This window comes from Lissotriton helveticus, chromosome 7 (assembly GCF_964261635.1).
Source record: "Lissotriton helveticus chromosome 7, aLisHel1.1, whole genome shotgun sequence".
NCBI lineage: Eukaryota > Metazoa > Chordata > Amphibia > Caudata > Salamandridae > Lissotriton > Lissotriton helveticus.
In genome coordinates this window covers 1,949,333,345-1,949,351,805 of record NC_136068.1, presented here as the reverse complement: position 1 = coordinate 1,949,351,805, position 18,461 = coordinate 1,949,333,345, and the positions used below count along the sequence as shown (strand labels likewise).

At 46.2% G+C, this 18,461-nt stretch overlaps 1 protein-coding gene across 5 annotated transcripts in view; it reads left to right on the top strand.

The window, feature by feature from the left end:
• LOC144770963 (double-stranded RNA-specific adenosine deaminase-like) overlaps positions 1–18,461 on the top strand; it is a 344,975-nt gene that overhangs the window by 176,199 nt on the left and 150,315 nt on the right. For all 5 annotated transcript variants that reach the window (XM_078655821.1, XM_078655824.1, XM_078655823.1 and 2 more), the window contains one exon: positions 16,359–16,500. In XM_078655821.1, the coding sequence (XP_078511947.1) occupies positions 16,359–16,500 (142 nt within the window). The remainder of the gene's footprint in view (positions 1–16,358; positions 16,501–18,461) is intronic.

Sequence of the window (18,461 nt, the reverse complement as noted above, 5' to 3'; positions counted from 1 at the left end):
TCGCGGTTCGGCCAATGGGCCGGTGGTGGGCGGGGCCTGTGTGGAGCTGCGGCCGGAAAAACTGGCGAGCGGGCGGCTCTGCTGTGGCTGGGCCGCTCGGGGGCGCAGGGGGGCAGCGGAAAATGCGGCAAAAGGCTGGCTTGTCAGGAGCAGGAGGCGGCAGGAGGAGCAAGGGGGTGGCCCGGCCTGGTGAGAGGCGCAGCGGTCAGCATTTTACGCCAAAATACCCAGTTACAGACACTCTTCAAAGGGTTGTAAGGACACGGCAACCAAGTCTCTAGTAGTCCGCAGGCTAGCAAGCCAATGGGAGGTTTCATCAGTCAGCAGGACATCTGCACTAATCAAAAAATAAAATAATGCAGTGGAACTGGTCAGCCACACAACCACCAAGGCAGCAGAAACAGCCATTGGAAAACAAGCTTGAAGAATTCTGATCAAGAGTCTACAAGCCAATAGAACCAGTCAAAGGCAGCAATTCCAGTGGAAGGCCAACAAGCAGCCAGCCCTACAGAAGGCAGCTGTGCCAGCCAAATGCATCAAACCTAGCTAAAGACCTCATCCAGCCAGCAGAAGGCATAGACCAGGCAACACCTCTATGGAATCCACCTGCCTGGCAGAAGGATCTGCGGCACCGGTCAACCAAGCTGCAGTAGAGTGTGACTGGTAAGTCCAGTTTCAACACCATTAACTCATTGGACCTCCCCAGCTTACTACACCACAATGCAGCAAGCCAACAGAAGCCGTTGTCCACGCAGCAGGAAGCGTTATCTCATAAACCACAGAGGAAACAGTGGATTACATCGACAGATCTGCTCCTTAGCGAGACAACCAGAAACCAGTCACAAATTCAGCAACGCATTTTTAAGTAGTCAACTAGGATGGACATGCCTCTTCCTCCCTCACCCCTTTTTGCTGGGGGCCTTCACTTCATTCTTCACTGCATTGATACGGATTACACATTCCACGACGAGACGACAACATGCACGGACACAGTTACAGTTTGTAAGTTGTGTACAATGTTTTAATATCACTGTGTACGGCATCCAGCCCTTTTGGCTATGTAGTCACACCTCTGCACCCTGTGGGAGACAATTTGCTTCTGATTACACTATGAGCTCTAGTAAGGAAGGTGGATGCTGCCTGTATCCGAGAGGGGCCTCTAATGCCATGGTCACTTTAAGCATCTATAAAATATCATTTTTTTAAATAAACATTTTATTAAATCAGAGTTTTCATTGTAAATCACAGTACATATCTGTTGGACTTATTATTATTATTAATGAGTTTTGTATCGCGCGTGGTTACCCTTGGGCATCCCAGCGCTTATCCAGAAAGAGCGGCCCTAGCAGAGACGACTCATTAGGCAGGGAACAGGTGAGTCTTTAAGAGTTTACGAAATCGTGAGGTGGTGGTCTCAGAACGCAAGTCAAGCGGAAGAGAATTCCACAGCGCTGCCACGTTGACAGAAAATCTTCTGCCACCAGACCTGGCCTTTCTTACTCTTGCGACTTGCAGGAGATGTTGGTGGTCTGAGCGAAGGGCGCGGGGAGCCTTGTAAGGTTGAACCATACCCCGGAGGATAGGTGGCCCTTTCCCCTGCAGGATTTTGTGGGCCATGCAGAGTGCCTTGAACTTCACCCTCTCTCTGACTGGGAGCCAGTGAAGCGCCTTCAGCGCCGGACGGGCTGATTGCCACCTGGGAAGGTCTGTCAGAAGCCTGGCAGCGGCATTTTGAACTTGCTGCAGTTTGTTCAGAGTGGCTTCTGCAGCAAGTTCAAGACTTGGCCCTTCTGGCACCCCTAATATTTTTTGCTTTTAGTATGTGGTCTGTGTTAGTGATTTTTGGGTCTCTGCGCACTTTTTCCCTGTGTCCCAGAGTAAAGTGCGTGCGTGTAGTGAGGCTGGCCTGCCCTCCCATAGGAATGCATGGGGAATGTGTGTGTCCATGTTAGTTCCTGATGTGTGGGGAGTGCAGGCTCGAGTTTGGTATGTGCGAACTCTTGAGAGTGAATGCTGCGCAATGGTATGTGCGGCTTGTATGTGTCTAGTAGGGAAGTGCCACTTCTAGACATTGATGTGTGTGTGTGCAGTGAGGGTGCTGGAGTGTGATTGGCTGGCAAGCCTGGCTCCAGGAAGTCTGGATGGGTCTGCCCAGGAGTGAGTGGAGAGATCAGCCTGAGTGAAGTGAGGGAGGGGTGCACCTGGTACCTTGATGGGACTGGGCTTTCCCCACACAATGCTGGCTCCGCCCCCTGTGGTGCGTCTAACGACCCTAGCCTCCCCAGTGAATGAAAGGGGTGGTTGGGCCATCAAGGGTGCTCCAAAACTAGCTGCGACTGGTTTCCCCCCACCCTGCACCCTGAGACAAAGGATTTATGAGTATAAGAAGGGGCTGTGTCCCCTTACAATTGGTTCTGTTCTCTGTTCTGCTCCAGGATCATTCCAGAGGGGGCTGCTGCTGTTGCTGGGGCCAGGAGGACCGCCACTTGGATTGTCTCCCTGCCTGGAGACCCAGTGAGCTGGCTCTGGGCCCATCCTTGCCCCCCTGCCTGCCTCTAGACCTTTGCTGGAGCTATACTTTGCCTGAGCGCCTGGAAGCGCTTTTATTTGACTTATAGCACTAGGAGCGCTTTATTTTGCCCCAGCGCTGAATAGCGCTTTACTTTGCCTTTTGGCGCCTCGGAGCGCCGAAATTGACCTAGCGCTCCGAGCGCTTTATTTTGACTCTAGCGGCTGCCCACGCCGCATTTGCCTGCTTTTCTTGCCAGTTAGTCCCCTGGCAGGTGCCCACCCCGCCAGGGACCTCATCGCTATCTTTGTGGCCCGAGCCGGTGCCCACCCGGCATTTGCTTCTTTCTTATTCCCCTCGCCGGGCCGCCGCGCTGCCTGCGACAACCCGGAAGGGTTGGGCCGGTCGGCCAATCCGCGCGCGGCCCAACCGGAAGTCCCGCCCCGCGGCGGCCTGCGAGCAGAGAGGCGACGGAGGGTGCAGGCGGGGCTCCGTGGTCAGGAGGAGAGCCCCGCCGCCCCAGAGAGAAGTGCCGCTGCCCGCCTGGCTCCCCGAGTGCCGGGAGAGCCCAGCAGAGGAGCCGGGAAACCGAAGCGAAGTCCCCAGCGAGACCCGTGAGTGGGAGCCAGGAGAGCGAGTGAAGGGAGGAGGGCGTCTGGGCACATTGCCGGTGCCCGCCCCTCCCCTCCAGTGTGCGGGCCGGGCCTGAGAGAGGCCCAGTGGTGTTCGAGCCTGAGAGGCTCTGGGGCATTTGCCTTTGCTCCGAGTCCCCCGTGAGGGACTCCAACGACGCCCGCATTTTTGGTGTTTGGAGCCCCGAGGCTCCTGGGGGCAATTTGTGATTCACGAGCCCCGAGAGGCTCCCGCCCATAGTTGTTGCAGAGCCCCGAGGCTCTGAGGTGCCATTCTGTTTTCGAGCCCACGAGGCTCCACGCCTGCAGTTGATTTCCGAGCCCAGAGAGGCTCGAGGTGCCATTGTTTATTTAGAGCCCAGCGAGGCTCAGGGGGCTGTTAGTTGGTCAGAGCCCCGTGGCTCCCACGCTGTGCTTTGCCCTCACCCTTGTTCTTGAGCCCACAAGGCTCCAACGTTGGCTCATCAGTATTTACAACTGCCCAGCACTTTGTGGGCAGTTGCCACATTTAGGTTTTGTTCCTTGCTGCCTGCGCAGCCTGCCTGACATTTTGGACTCAGGGCATTTCAGCCCTTGCGAGGCCAGTTGGCCTGGGGGACAGTTCTAGTGCTGTGCTATATGCACCCTGCGCAATTTAAGGTTTACTTGCTTATGTTCTACCTGCACCTCTGAATGTGTTTTATGCCTCATGTGCCATGTTCTTTATGTTTTATCCCCTTTGCTAAAAGTGACCCGCTTAGAGGATTGTTTACGTTTTATTACCTTTGCTAAATGTGACTTGCTTAGGTGATTGCTTTTCTTCCCCTTTGCTAAAAGTGACCTGCTTAGAGGATTGTTCTTGGTTTCCTTCCCTTTGCTAAATGTGACTTGCTTAGGTGATTGTTTTCCTTCCATAGGTCCTGATGATAAGGTCCTAGTTCCCTGCGTGATTTTCCTACAGTAGTTAGGGTTGCGTCGGAGGTATTCACCCTTTACCAGTAGTTACTGGTTGTGTGCTACATTTACTATTTTTGTACTACAGTCATTATATGTTTATGTGCTAAGTGTTATACCTACAAGTGCTAATTCTAAAAGTGCATACCCCTGACAGTGGTCCAGGTGGCCCTGTCCTGTACATAATCCCTTGTAAATTCTGCCCGTGCCTGTTGGCACATTGTAAAGTGTGTGTCTTATCTAATGTGTTTTTATTATAGTACAAAGGCTATTTTTATATAACCTTGTGTGGAGTTTCCTTTGTGGTGGGCCTTGGGTGTTGTTGCTGGGTGCGCGCGCAAACGCTTTACACATCGCCTCCGAGATTAGCCTTGCTGCTCGCGTCACGTTACCTAGAGGGTGAGCAGGGGTTATCTTGGTGTGTAACTACCTTGCCCTGACTTTAGAAATGGTGATCCCTGACTGACTTTGGCGTGAGTATTGGCCGGCCGGGGGTCCCGTTTCTAACAATATCGATTAGAAGGTACAGTATATTTACACTCACATGTTACACATTTTAGGCAACTAGGAGTTTTACTGTTCTGTTCTTCTGTGCATTGCCATACTGTCTGTTGGTGACATGCAAATATCGCCCCTGAACGCATTCCAACCCCTTCATTTCCGATCCCACTTCTTAGGGCAGCCTCGCATTTTATAGACCTCCTTCTCTGCTATCATGCAGCGATCCATTTCTGCCATCCATCCAACCAATAAATGCCGTGTGTTGGAATTCCAAGACATTGCAATAGCTCTCTGTACTGATAGGTACCCCAACGCCACCCATTGTTTTTTATTTCAGTCAGATCGGTGGCCTCCCATATGTTCAGGATCCTCAACCTTGGGGTCACATTGATTTGTTTGTCTAGCGTGTCCCTCATCTTTTTGGTTGCATTATTCCATAGAGGGCGTATCTCAGGGCAGTCCCAGAGGACATGGTAAAAAGTGCCATCCTGACAGCATCTTCTGAGGCATAGTGTGTCTGCCCTGCAGCCTATCTTAGTGAGAAGTACCCCAGAAAGGTATGAGCGATGTAGAGTTTTTAGTTGGATGAGACGAAAGCGATGATTTATCACCGTTTCCCTAGGGGACATTAATGCAGTCTGCTAATCCTCATAATTTATGAGCCCTACGTCTACCTGTCATTGGTTTCGGAGGGTCTGAAGGAATCAGGTAAATTATTACAGAGCTTGCGGTACGTGCAGGATACAGCTTTTGTTAGGAGCGGTTCGGAGAGTAGGTGGTCCTCCAGAGGAGAAGAGTCCGGTATGGAGGACATGTCAGGTATATTAGTCAGAAGTGCATGCCGAATCTGCAAGTATCGAACATTTCCCCCCCAAGCAAGGATGTGTTTAGTTTGCAGCTCTTTAAAGGTGACATGTTTGCCCCTGTGCATCAGGTCGCCAATATTGGTGACAGAGTAGCCCCAGCTTCTGTGTGGACCAAAGCGGTGTGGATTTCGTGAGTTTGTGTGCACATCCTAAATGTTTGGTTGCTTGGTGCCAGATGGCCACTGTAAATCTCCCCGTGCCTAACAAAAATGAATGTGTGTCCTAATGTAACGTAACTGCTGCTATGTAAAGCGCTCTGATACCCGATTCGGTTCGGGTCTAGTTCGCGCTATATAAAACTCTTCCAAAAAAAAAAAAAAAGTGTGAAATAGGACCCAGGGTACTCCAAACACATATAGTCAAGACACTTACAGCATTAACTCTCCTTGCCTCCATTATCAAGTTGGTCTTCCTGTTCCGACCCGCTCTCCGGAACTGGCAAAAAGTTAATAAAGCTTGTCAATCGTCAGCAAGCTAATGGAGCCAGTCAACAAGTATCACTCTAACAGAAAGAGGCGGCAAAGCAACAGAGCAACGATCCAGCAATACGCATGTAGTTGGTGCTCAACCCTGCCGCCTACTACAGAGACAAACTCTGCTACTATGGAGTAAGAAACCTACAAACCGACATCAACTGTAGCATCTTCTTAAATTCTGCACAGCTAAGGCCAGAGGTTTAAAATGTTCTGAAGGTGCACTTCATTCATCTGTGGCACTCAGTTTTTAGGTCTCGGCTAGCGTAGGCTGCGCAAATGCGGAGTCTCGCTGGCGAGATTTAATGAGTTAGAGTAAGTTTCACTAGCGAGGTTAAGCCCCGCCCTCTTTTCTCTTTTGAAGCCGTCCCACTTGGACTGCTTCCTTGACTTACTGCTGTGGTAAAAGGTTTCTTATCTTCTTTATCGGGCCATCTGTTTCGCCCCATAAAGAAGATAAGAAACCTTTTACGCCAGCAGGAAGTCCGTCCAAGTGGGATGGACTTTAAAGAGAAGAGGATACATATTCTTTCCTGTGTAATCAATGATTAGGGGTTCGGAACGTCCTTGCACGCTCGATAGAGAATTAAATCCATTCCCGAGTATTATGCTTTTATAAAGGAATCGATTGTCCATGAGCAACAACCGTGTAGGCTAACAAGCAATCACATAGGCAGATACTTATTTTGTTTGGGGTGAAAAAGTATGGAGATCTCACATTGGTTGCAGGAGCCTTTGTCGTAATGCACAGAAGCTGCGAGTGGCATTATCGCGCCCGTCGATCGGCCGCACAAGCCTTTGCCATTTCTTGATTGGGTCAGTTCCTCTCTCGCCCGCACACGTCCTTGGCATATCATTTCGCTGCTGCACATCCTGGACGGGAAGTCATGTTCGTGGTGAAACGCTGTCAGAATATTTGGAGATGGTCTCTGACCGTCCAATTGTATCGGTGGGTAGTTTAGGGATTTATGTCTCCGGACTCTTCGCCCGGTGCGCCCGCCTCGCCCTCTGAAGCCGACCATGCTGTTTTAGGTACTTCTGTGTTTTCAGGCCTGAGCAGCCCAACTCCACGCTGCAATTTCTCTCTAGGCCTTCGCTGCCTATCGGTGGGGCTACGAGTGCAGTGTGACTCCGCTGCTGGCTGTGAGCTATATCTCACGCTGCTCACACCCGGCAGCTCGGGGCTGGAGCACGACTGCTTCATTTCAGCACGCACTGAGTCGCTCTTCCCTGTGGTTTGAGATAAATACTTTTTTTCATAAATCGCTTTCGCCTAGATCTGTGTTGATCGTTTATAAGCGCAGCAGATAACTGACTTTTTTTGTATTCCTGGTTTAGTAGTATTGAACCGACATTGGGAGGATGGTACCTTGAGTTGGCCATGTCGGCATTTGTATTGATGATCGTCCATGCAGCAAGCCTTTAATCTATTAGCCCTGGACTTTAGCGCCGTCATTTTGAGAACGCCACATTTTAATTTGTGAAGGCATGGGCAGAGGTTATAGAATTTGTAGTGTGTTTTCTATTACAGGTTTATGATTGTAGGTGTTTACACTAAAATGAAAACACCCTTGGTGGGAAAGTTTAGCTTCGGCAGGGATATTGTACACACGTAAAACACTGTTTCCCAGTCCCGTAATGTAGTGGGAGCTTGAACAAAGTGTTCATTCGTGAAGTACGGTACTTCAATGTAAATCAAGGGTACTGGCTATTGTGTACTGTTACGAGTATTATCGTGGTTAGCACTCATGGCTGACTTGGAGATGCTTTGAAGTGATACATTTACTATAAACCCGCTACCCTCCCCAGCGCACTACAACTCTTACTGATTACATAACAGAACTGTGATTCATAGATAGAGAAGATTTTAGCAATTGAAAAACGGCCACTCGGTTCAGGTCAAACATAATTATTTTGGCATACCGCACTGATGCATACATTATTCCAAGATCTGGAGTGTAACGCGCCTTCATCCTAATTTAAAAAAAACATTTCTTAAGCAAATATTGAATACACGCTATTAATCACTAAAGTCATTAAACATCAATCGCAATTCAGTGGTCGCCATTGGGAGGGATGTCTCCGGATTTCTGGTTGGCCTTCACCTGCACCTCCCCCCCCCCCCCCCCCCTTCTTCTAGCATCGCTATATTTATATGCATGGAAGTTATTGACTGTGTGTATGCATATATTTTGTGTATATCTTTATATATGTGTTATGCTACATTTTGTAATGAGGGCCTATGTATAGCTTACATAGATGTACTCTTCATTCTTATCTTGCAGTCTCGTCTTCACTTAGACGCTCTTCTGCCCACCTCTATGGGTTCTACGTGTTGAATGACCCCATCTGTGTCTTTCTGTTTCTGGGTCTTATTTCTTACACACACAAGCGTCTCGCTTGTCAATAAGCGTTGTCCTTGTCTTCTCAGTTTTTTCAGTGGTTGCATCAATCCATGCTCCTCCACCATGGATCTATTCTAAGGTTCCTTTCTCAGGGTCTCAACACAGGGTTGCCTCTAATACATTTGCTATTGCCTCTGGCCCTCGCAGTCCCAGCTGCCCATGGGTTCGGTTCTTAGGCCCATTTTCTGGTTATTTTTGCGTAGTACATTTGACCGACATAACGGTTCCCAAGTCACAGCAAACCATGTGTCGGATCCTACCTTTGAAGCAACCTAGTATTGTATTTAAATTGATTATCTACAGACACATTTCTGTCCTCTGCCATAGGTAACTCTATTCTTGTGCTTTTCCTTCTGTGACGCCTTATCTGGTAGAGACATAGTCTAGCTGCAGATTCCTTACCAACCCACCCGTCCTACCCGTTCTATGAACTGTTCACATTTTTCCTAAATATCCCTTTCTTTGTATTCGTAAATCTAATTGTTAATTCAAAGAGATCTTTATATCTTATGGTACACGGTTTCCACTGCCAGTTTCTATGATGGCTCTATGTTTTTGGTGTGGTAAATAGTCACAGAAGGAACTGACGTAAGCGCATCAGGGAAGGGTTTAATAGATTCCGGTGACGTTGCATATGTGGACGACGTTGGTACGGAGTCACACAGCGCCCTCTACCGCCGTGCAGGGGTAGTGCTGAAAAAAGTCTAGATCCAGTCTGGCACCTGGGGAGAATTCTAAGGTAAGGAATCTGTGGCTAGACTACCTCTACCAGATAAGGCTTTAACGAAGGTAAGTAACTTGTTCAGCAGTAGCCCGGCCCATCTCGACTCTGAGGTATAGCCAAATATTCTGGTTGGAAAAATCCCTGAGTATTCACTTCAGTTGATCACGCTTGATGTTGTGGGAACGTTTATCACCAAAGTGGCCTTTCAGGGGTAATATTCCCTCATCTTAAATACCCACAAATAGAGTTGACTAAACTGCAGACATGGGAAGAGTGCATATTTGGTTGCAGTGGGTTGGCTGATAGGATTTTAAGAACAGTGCTTTAGACCATGGCATTCTTCCTGAGAAAGTTGTCTTTATTGTGTCTTGAATTCAGAAGCTGTTTTCAGCTTTCTTCTCTAGCCATCTTCCAAAGCACTGCGGTCCCTGGTCATTGCTGATATTAGGAGGGCACTCACACTTTATTTGTACCACACCGAGAGTGCATGTTCGGCCCTTGTAAATTCGTTTAGTCCCCTACAGCCTTCTTAATCCTGGCAGCCAAACTTCCATGGCTTCGTGTATGTGCTCAGACAGATACTCATCTCCCAGTAGCTGAAATCCATGCTTGTGTAGGCGTCTCAAAGACCGCGCTATGAATGCATGGTGGCACATAACCTCACAACCATGATTACTAAAGCTCTCGAGGGTAGGTGCCGATACTGCCTTGGCAACTTTAAAAGCCGTGCCATTATTTTATTTATTTTAACTTTTTGCCTTTGTATGCAAGCCAGAGAAGACATTCTAGTAGTAGTAGTTTGGGTTCCGACCGGCTCATGGTACTGAGACGGCATTGGTGACCGTAATGGATGAGCTTCGGGGGCGGGCAGACAGGGGTCAGGCAGCAGTGTTGATTCTGCTGGACCTGTCTGCCGCCTTCGATACGGTCAACCACAACATCCTTCTGAGCCGGCTGAGAGAGGTGGGAGTGACTGGAGTGGCCCTCAGGTGGTTCCACTCTTTTCTCTCAGGGGGACAGCAGGCAGTCTCTCTTCCCCCTTACCAATCTGCCTCCACTCAGGTCCTACATGGGGTACCTCAGGGCTCGGCCATCAGCCCTATTCTTTTTAATGTCTACTTGAGACCCTTGCTGGCGATCATCAAGCGATTTAACATCAAGGTCATCAATTACCCTGATGATGCGCAACTCATTCTCTCCCTGGAGGGAGACCAGTCCATCTCAGTAGAAGGGTTTCATGGATGTTTAGAAGACGTGTCACAGTGGTTGAGGGAGAATTCATTACAGTTTAATAGAGCCAAAACAGAGATGATGTTTTTTGAGGTGCCCAGGCACACAGCAGGGCCGCCCAGGAACCTTTGGCCCCCAGAGTTCCCCAATCCTGGCCAGCCGGTCAAGACCGTGCGTAACCTGGGGGTAACATTTGATTGCAAGCTCTCCTTGGAGGCACATGTGGCGAAGGTGGTAAGCTGCTGCCTGGCTATTATTCATTCGCTGAGGAAGATCTTTCCTCTTTTACCCCACCAAGCCCGCGTCCTAATAGCACGATCCTTAGTCGGGCGGACTACTGTAATGCCTTGCTGTTTGAATCCCCCTCATTCCTTTTAGACAGGTTAAAACGGATGCAATCTGCCGCGGCCAAACTGGTACTAGGCTGGCTGAGGAGGTCTTCTGCCTCTGGAGCACTGGCCGGAGCTGCACTGGCTCCCCGTGAGACCGAGAATTAAATTTAAGTCCCTATGCCTAGTGTTTAAGGCTCTACATGGGAAAGGACCTGTCTCTCTTCAGAAAAAATTCGAATGGTACGTTCCTAACAGAATGCTTCGCTCCTCTGGGGGCAAGCTTCTAAAAGTCCCCCGTTTAAAAAAAGCTAGAGCAGGGGGTAGATCATTTGGGGTCGCTGTGGCCAGGCTGTGGAATGCTCTACCTACTGCACTCAGACAACATGATGATTTTCTTGCTTTCAGAAAGAAATTAAAAACGTGGTTATAAGAACTAGGCCTGTATTCTATGCCTCCTTCCCTGTTATGGTCGTTGTGTTACTAGCGCCAAGATGCCTGTCAGGTGATAGTGCGCTATAGAAATTCTTTAAATAAATAAATAGTACCTACAGAGGCTTGTTATCATCAACCATTAACTGTGGGGCCATCCTCCCTTCCACTGGATTAAAAACATCCTGTGGTACAACTGCATTGAGTCCGGTACCAGGCCCTGTTTCTGCTTGGGGATCATACGACCATTCCCCTCGCGAAGGTGGGTAGCAGGAAGAGCCGAGTGATGCGGGTGGAGAACCGCAGGTGGAACAAGCGCCTATATTGACAACACCAAGGAGAGCTGTTCTCCAGTCGCTGGCGGAGGCTGCAGTGATGATGCTGGACACCTCCACGGGGAAGGCTAGGATGATGGCTTGTGTGGCAGACAGTGGAAATGTTAGAAGAGAAGTGTAATGGGATAGACTTAACCACAAGGGAAATGCATCGCAATCATGCCCCCAACAGCCCTACGGGGAAAGTGGAAAAACCAAGTCAAGACACAGTAACCCGAGATAAAAAACTAGGCAGGTATAAAATGTACAGGAAAGAATGGCTAGACAAGGAAACAAGATGAGAGCATACATGTATAAAGAGAGAGAAAGGACTTACAGACTCTTGACAGAAAGAAGAAAAAAGCCCCCAAGAAGCAGATTGAGAAAGAAACTAGTAACAGGGAGAGGGTGATGAGGCAGAAGAACTCCAAACGGATTCTGAACAGAATTCTGCATGTGCCTCTACTGCAGCCCAGAGAGTCTCCAGACAAGGAGGAAGAGTCCTGGACACAGGAGTGATGGCCCCCACCCTCCCACCATTGAAGCTGCAGCACCCGCCATGATCCCAGGCTCAGTCGTAGCTTTGCTAGGTGTGTGTTCTAAAACAAAACGAGGGAGGGGAGAAAATAAGAATGTGCTTATCGGGCACATAAGAGCAACTCTTTTTCATGTTCTGTAGTTGGACTTCCTCTGTTTCAGTTTACTTGACTTGTTGGATACCTGAAAGGAAAGACCATTCATGAAATGATCCAACCTTAAGATTCATAGCTAGGATCTCGGATCTCTGGAACAGAGAGCCAGAAAGTGACAAAGACCAGGAATTAGGGAGATTACCAGGCACAGGTATGAGAAAAAAAAACAAGGATCAGGAAAGAAAATAAAGGAGTATCCTTCGAGGAGTGAAGGATTCTCGGGATAGGTAATAAGAATGTGTCAAATGAAAGACCAAGGCTATTGTAGTTTTTAATATTTATTGCTATTTTAACATGAACCTGGTTGTTTTCTGAGGGATGCGCTCCGCTGGTGGTAGAGGAAACCTTGAGGCCCACTGGACCATATGGAAGAGATGCGAGGACTCCTTGTGAGAACTGTCTGTTTTATTGAAAGAAAGTTACTGAGTGTAAAGATTTACTATACTAAACCTTTCGATCTCAGAGCTGTCCAGTCTGCTTTTTATTGTGTTAAATTGAGTCCCAGGCTAACCAGAAGCTTCTATCCGTTCAAGATTGGCAGCGGATGTCCTACGCAGGGTTATGGGAATCGATGGCCAATCGTAGTGCCTGTTCCTGTTGGATTTGACCAATGGCTGAGCTTGGCTGTTTTGTTTTATGAAACCAGGACATCCGAAGTCTCTCTGTTGAGGGCAGACACAAGACTCTGTTAGAAAGATACCATCAGAGTTGCTTAATGGTGATGAAATTAGCTGCCAGCTGTGTGAACTGTGGAAGAATGAGCAGTACTAAATGTGTTGGCTGTGTCAGGTAGTCAGCAGGCAGAGGTTATGCGAGTTCAATGCCCATGGCTTGGGTACCCATTTGCGACCTGTGTGTATGCATTAGATTGTATGTTGAGACGTGTCTATGATGCTCATAGCATTGAAGATGAGAACTTCTGTTGTGCCGCAGCATACTGTGCGGGAGGTTTTGTCCTTTCCAGGACCTAACAGGCCCAACCAGCAGCTTTGTCACTTAATATAAAGTTACTCATTGCCATATGTTGCAAATCTTTTAACCATTGCCTTGATTATGGAGTTATCTATATTTGGGGCACGTTCCCTATCCTATCCTGTATTGTGTTAAGTAGGTATTAACAAATTCACATCCTAAGATGTTAATTCTATTGTGACCACTAGTCACCATATATTATTGCCTACATCTTTTGTAGTGAAGGCGAATACTGAATGTATGATTATTACTTCAACCACCTAATGTTTAATAACTGTGTATTGTGACACGTTCTGATTCCCTCTTGGATCATTCTTTGTTGACTGCTCGTCACCTATGCTATCCATATACTACTATCTACCTCTTTTGTACTGAATGGCGAATACTGCATGTATGTTTACTACCTCACCCATCGAATGTTTAATACCTGTATATTGTATTGCGCTCTGATACCCTCGTGGGTCATGTTCGCGCTATATAAAACTTTATAAATAAATAAATACATTTGGTGACTCCCACTGTATTTGACTTGGCTCCAGAGCTCTTACCCAAGGAAGCTACGCCTCGTGGAACCATATTTTGCCTAGTCATTTGTCTGCCTTCTCACTTACTCGTTACAAACTAATGGGGAAACCCAATCATAGTCAACAGACCTGGGTATGGTCTAATATGAAAAACAGATGGTCCTAGAACCATTTGAAAAAATGCAAAGAAGGAGAAACTTCTTATGTAAGGGCTGCTTGGATAATCAACAGCTAGTGATCAATACTTACAGATCACAAATTATAATTCAAACCCTTCGAGAAAAAAGAGAATACACCCACAGTTTTCTGTTAAATATATTCACTTTTTATATTTCCAAAGAAATGACGAGAAACAGTAAAGGCATTACCACATATGTTCAGAGATAAGCAGGTTGCTCAAGGGGAAAAGTGTAGGGAGGAGAAGTGCTTGTGTTTGAAATAAGAAGAGGGGAAGATTACAGGCTGTAGCGTGTCAAAGTAATTTTCGTTTGCGATTGATGCTGGTTATTAAGTACAACAAAAACCAGTATAGTAAGGCCTGTCCACAACATAATTCTTACAACATATTTGTCATCATTTTGTGGGTGCATGGATGCAACTTCCTATAATAAGGCAGGGTAATGAGGTGTGGTGCAGGCCCTTGCTTGGGGGTATGCGTCAATGTTTCGGCCCGGCTTATGCGTAGAGGGTAACTTTAAACCTCTGCTTGGGGGTCTTCTTCAGGACAGAGGGGAAGTGTGAGGCAACCTAATTCTGGTGCCAGGGATGGGCAGGCCAGGTCACTATTTCCTTGGGCGAATAGTACGCAAATATGTGGAGTATAGCACTAGATGCATCCAATTAGATGAAATCTCCACTAGGGTATTCAAGAACCCATAAGTAAGACCAAGGATGTTCAGCATCCAAATGAATCCATATTCCTGGTCGGTTGTCAGAGCTACGGATAGAGAGCTGCTGTTCCGTCGCTCTGCTCATTTTCAAGCTCCCACTCGCGCTTGTGGCGGCTTCCACCTTGGCGGGAGCAAGCAGTGGCGTGCCACAAGTACGAGTGCAGTGCTTGAAAAGTGAAGGCTGCGCGCGCACGCATGCACGACTCCCGGGCTTGTTAGGTCTCCTGTGCGCGATTGTTAGTGCGATCGCCGCGCTTGGGGGCCCGGGAGCGGCGTGTGACCAGCACTTGTCTCTTCTCCTCATCTGTATCTATTTCTTTACCCTCCATTTTTGTCTGGGTGATTCCGTGTTTTACCTGCGTTCTGACATTTGTTACTTGCTATGCATTTAAGACCAAGGTTTCCACTGCGAAGAGTTAATATGCATGCCAAACTTATTTACCTCACTAGGAATTGTCCATCAAAACATTGAAGTGTCAGAGACCCCAGGGAAGCCTTTGTCATTTAAACGCCGTTTTGTCTCCTGGGTTCGCCATAACAGATTATTGGGAAAGGCCCCTTGCTAAAATAGAATATTAAATGCAAATGCACATCGACACATATAACGGGTCTCTATGTACCTTGCATACACGGTTATGCTAATGTGCTTTTATATTTCTTAGGGCGCCGGTCTTCCATGATTTCAGCGCTTCATTATCGGATGCTCCATTATCTTATCATAATGACTGAATATGAGAAATAATTTCACTACCCTTTTCAGGCCACGGGCAAAGAGGCTAAAGGCACATATTCTGTTGCGTAAGAGGATTTTTTGTGTGGTTATTTTCGAATGCTGCAGTAAATGCGCAGCTTTGGGAAGAAAGTGGTTAGTATGTATGCCAAAGTTATTTACCTCACTAGGAATTGTCCATCAAAACATTGAAGTGTCAAAGACCCCTTAGAAGTCTTTGAAAAGCTTATATATTACCTAGAGGATGGTAGAGTATATGCTTCCTCCCCACTCTGCACGTCCACCACCACGTCCACCATGTCCACTGCCACCACGCCCACCACCACCATGTCCATCTCCATCACCACCAGGTCCATCACCACCAGGTCCATCACCACCAGGTCCATCACCACCAGGTCCATCACCACCAGGTCCATCACCACCACGTCCACCACCACCACGTCCACCACCACCACGTCCACCACCACCACGTCCACCACCACCACGTCCACCACCACCAGGTCCACCACTTCCACCACCACCACGTCCCAAGACCACGATGTCCACTCCACTAAGTCCACCACCACCATGTCCACCACCACGTCCACCACATCCACCACCACCACCACCTCATCCAACACCACTTCCATCACCACCACGGCCACCACCACCACGGCCACCACCTCCATGTCCACCACCACCACCACGTCCACCACCACCACGTCCACCAACACCACGTCCACCACCACATCCACTACCACGTCCAACACCACATCCACGTTAGTGTGTAATGGGTGTGTACTGGGTACAAGTGTCAGTTCAGACGTCTGCTTTCCTTCTTCATTAGTACTAATGCACCTGCTCTGATGTTGCCCCATGTATTGAAGCTTCAGTGAAAAGTAGCAGAAGCACCAATGGTGCCTTGTATACTATGACAAATCATGTTAGGGCTGCACAACTTTGCATTCTGAAGGTTCAAGTTAGGGATGCACATTTTAACATTCTATGGATTCACAAGCCAGATAGATGACCTGAAAGTTGAGTAGATATTGTTATGGGGTGAGTAAATTCCGAAGGCTCCAGACAACCTCATACCTCGTGCAAGGCATAATTACTCCTTGTGATTCTGTATGGTTCTGCTGGTAAAGTAGTTTCTGTACATGGACTGGGTCCAGTATTTATTTTTGAAAGGGAGCTGATGATCATCTCTCTACTCTTTGTAGGTTCAGCTTCTGTGTAACATTTGGTGACCGGGTCTTTCCAGCAGTTTCTGCCAACAACACAAAGTTAGCAAAGCAAATGGCTGCCGAGGCAGCACTGAAGGAGCTGGAAAAAGAACCAGGCGGGTCACTCATTCCAGATAAGGTACAGACAGCTTGCAGTTTGGGATAATGTTCGTCTTGACATGGTTTCTGCTTGCTTACCTATACTTTCTCTGTATAAATAAAAATTAAACTAGGACAGCTGGCTAGGAAAAATTCATAAAATACAAAAATTCATAAACATTATATGTAATCAAAAATAAAAATAAATTAGAGACCTATCTACTTCATTTACTCAATGTTTAATTTTATACAGAGTTCAAAAACCAGTTAGAGAAGGAGACTAATGCACATCTATATAACACAAGAAAAAAATAACATCACAATAATTAAAAATGGGCAAAAAGACACAGTTCATAAAAACTTCTCATATCAATTCCTATCTCAAATGATCTAGTTACACATACTCTCAGCTGGTGACAACCAAAGTTGTCCCTACTTCAATAATTAAAATCAACCATGTCACAATGGGTGGCAAAAACTTAATCTGTTCGACGCGCGTTTCGACAAACGCCTTCTTCAGGAGCCACAAGTTTGTACTGTAACAAATCTTTAAAAAAAGAAGAGGTATATTTTACAGACAATTCATTTATTTTCCAACAATTCTTTTGCATTTATTTTAACTATTAAAAAAGACATAAATACATTCCCTCCTTCATCAATATATTATCTAGAAAATTACTGCTTGCATAACGTACGTATATTAGAAACCCAACAACAAATACAATCTGTTCACATTTTCCTAACTTTACCTAGCTGTCTTTTTTGATAAACTGTTAATTAAAAGAGAAGAAGATCTCATCTCATAATAGACTTCTAGAGCAGTTGTTAGTTGGACCTAAAAACGAAAATTAGTGGAAATGCTAAATAGTTTTTTGTACTGACATTCTGAAGGGCCAAGATTTGTTAGTGCAAAAGGCACTTAATTGCTAATACTTGAATTATCTCAAAAAAGGGGTACTATTTCCATATAAAATACGTGTTACAACCAACAATAATTTTGATAATTCCATATGCAAGTTTAACACCCCTCTGTTTAACAGTCCATTGCTTCTAAACAGGGCCAAAAGGAATATACTTTATTTTGTAAAGACCGACCAAAGGGAAAGTTAAACATTCCAGCTCAATTTTACTTGTTATATCTAGACTCTAAGGATTCTTAAAAGCCTCAAAAGAAGCCAGAATAGCTCAAAGCAAAAAATTGCGCGAAATTCATTTTGGAGCTATCTTTAGAATAAAGAGGGGCTGTATTACCAATCATGCTCGATAAAATCGGTTAAACAGAGGGGTGTTAAACTTGCATATGGAATTATCAAAATTATTGTTGGTTGTAACACGTATTTTCATTGATAATTGCAGACATAATTCGACACCCCTGTCTGACCATAAGTGGAGTGTCCTCTATATAGATATGAAGTAATCTGACCATATGAAGTCTGATCTTTTTAATTGAAGTAAGTAAAATATATATAAAATATGGAAATAGTACCCCTTTTTTGAGATAATTCAAGTATTAGCAATTAAGTGCCTTTTGCACTAACAAATCTTGGCCCTTCAGAATGTCAGTACAAAAACTATTTAGCCTTTCCACTAATTTTCGTTTTTAGGTCCAACTAACAACTGCTCTAGAAGTCTATTATGAGATGAGATCTTCTTCTCTTTTAATTAACAGTTTATCAAAAAAGACAGCTAGGTAAAGTTAGGAAAATGTGAACAAATTGTATTTGTTGTTGGGTTTCTAATATACGTACGTTATGCAAGCAGTAATTTTCTAGATAATATATTGATGAAGGAGGGAATGTATTTATGTCTTTTTTAATAGTTAAAATAAATGCAAAAGAATTGTTGGAAAATAAATGAATTGTCTGTAAAATATACCTCTTCTTCTTTTTTTAAAGATTTGTTACAGTACAAACTTGTGGCTCCTGAAGAAGGCGTTTGTGGAAACGCCGAAACGCGCGTCGAACAGATTAAGTTTTTGCCACCCATTGTGACATGGTTGAT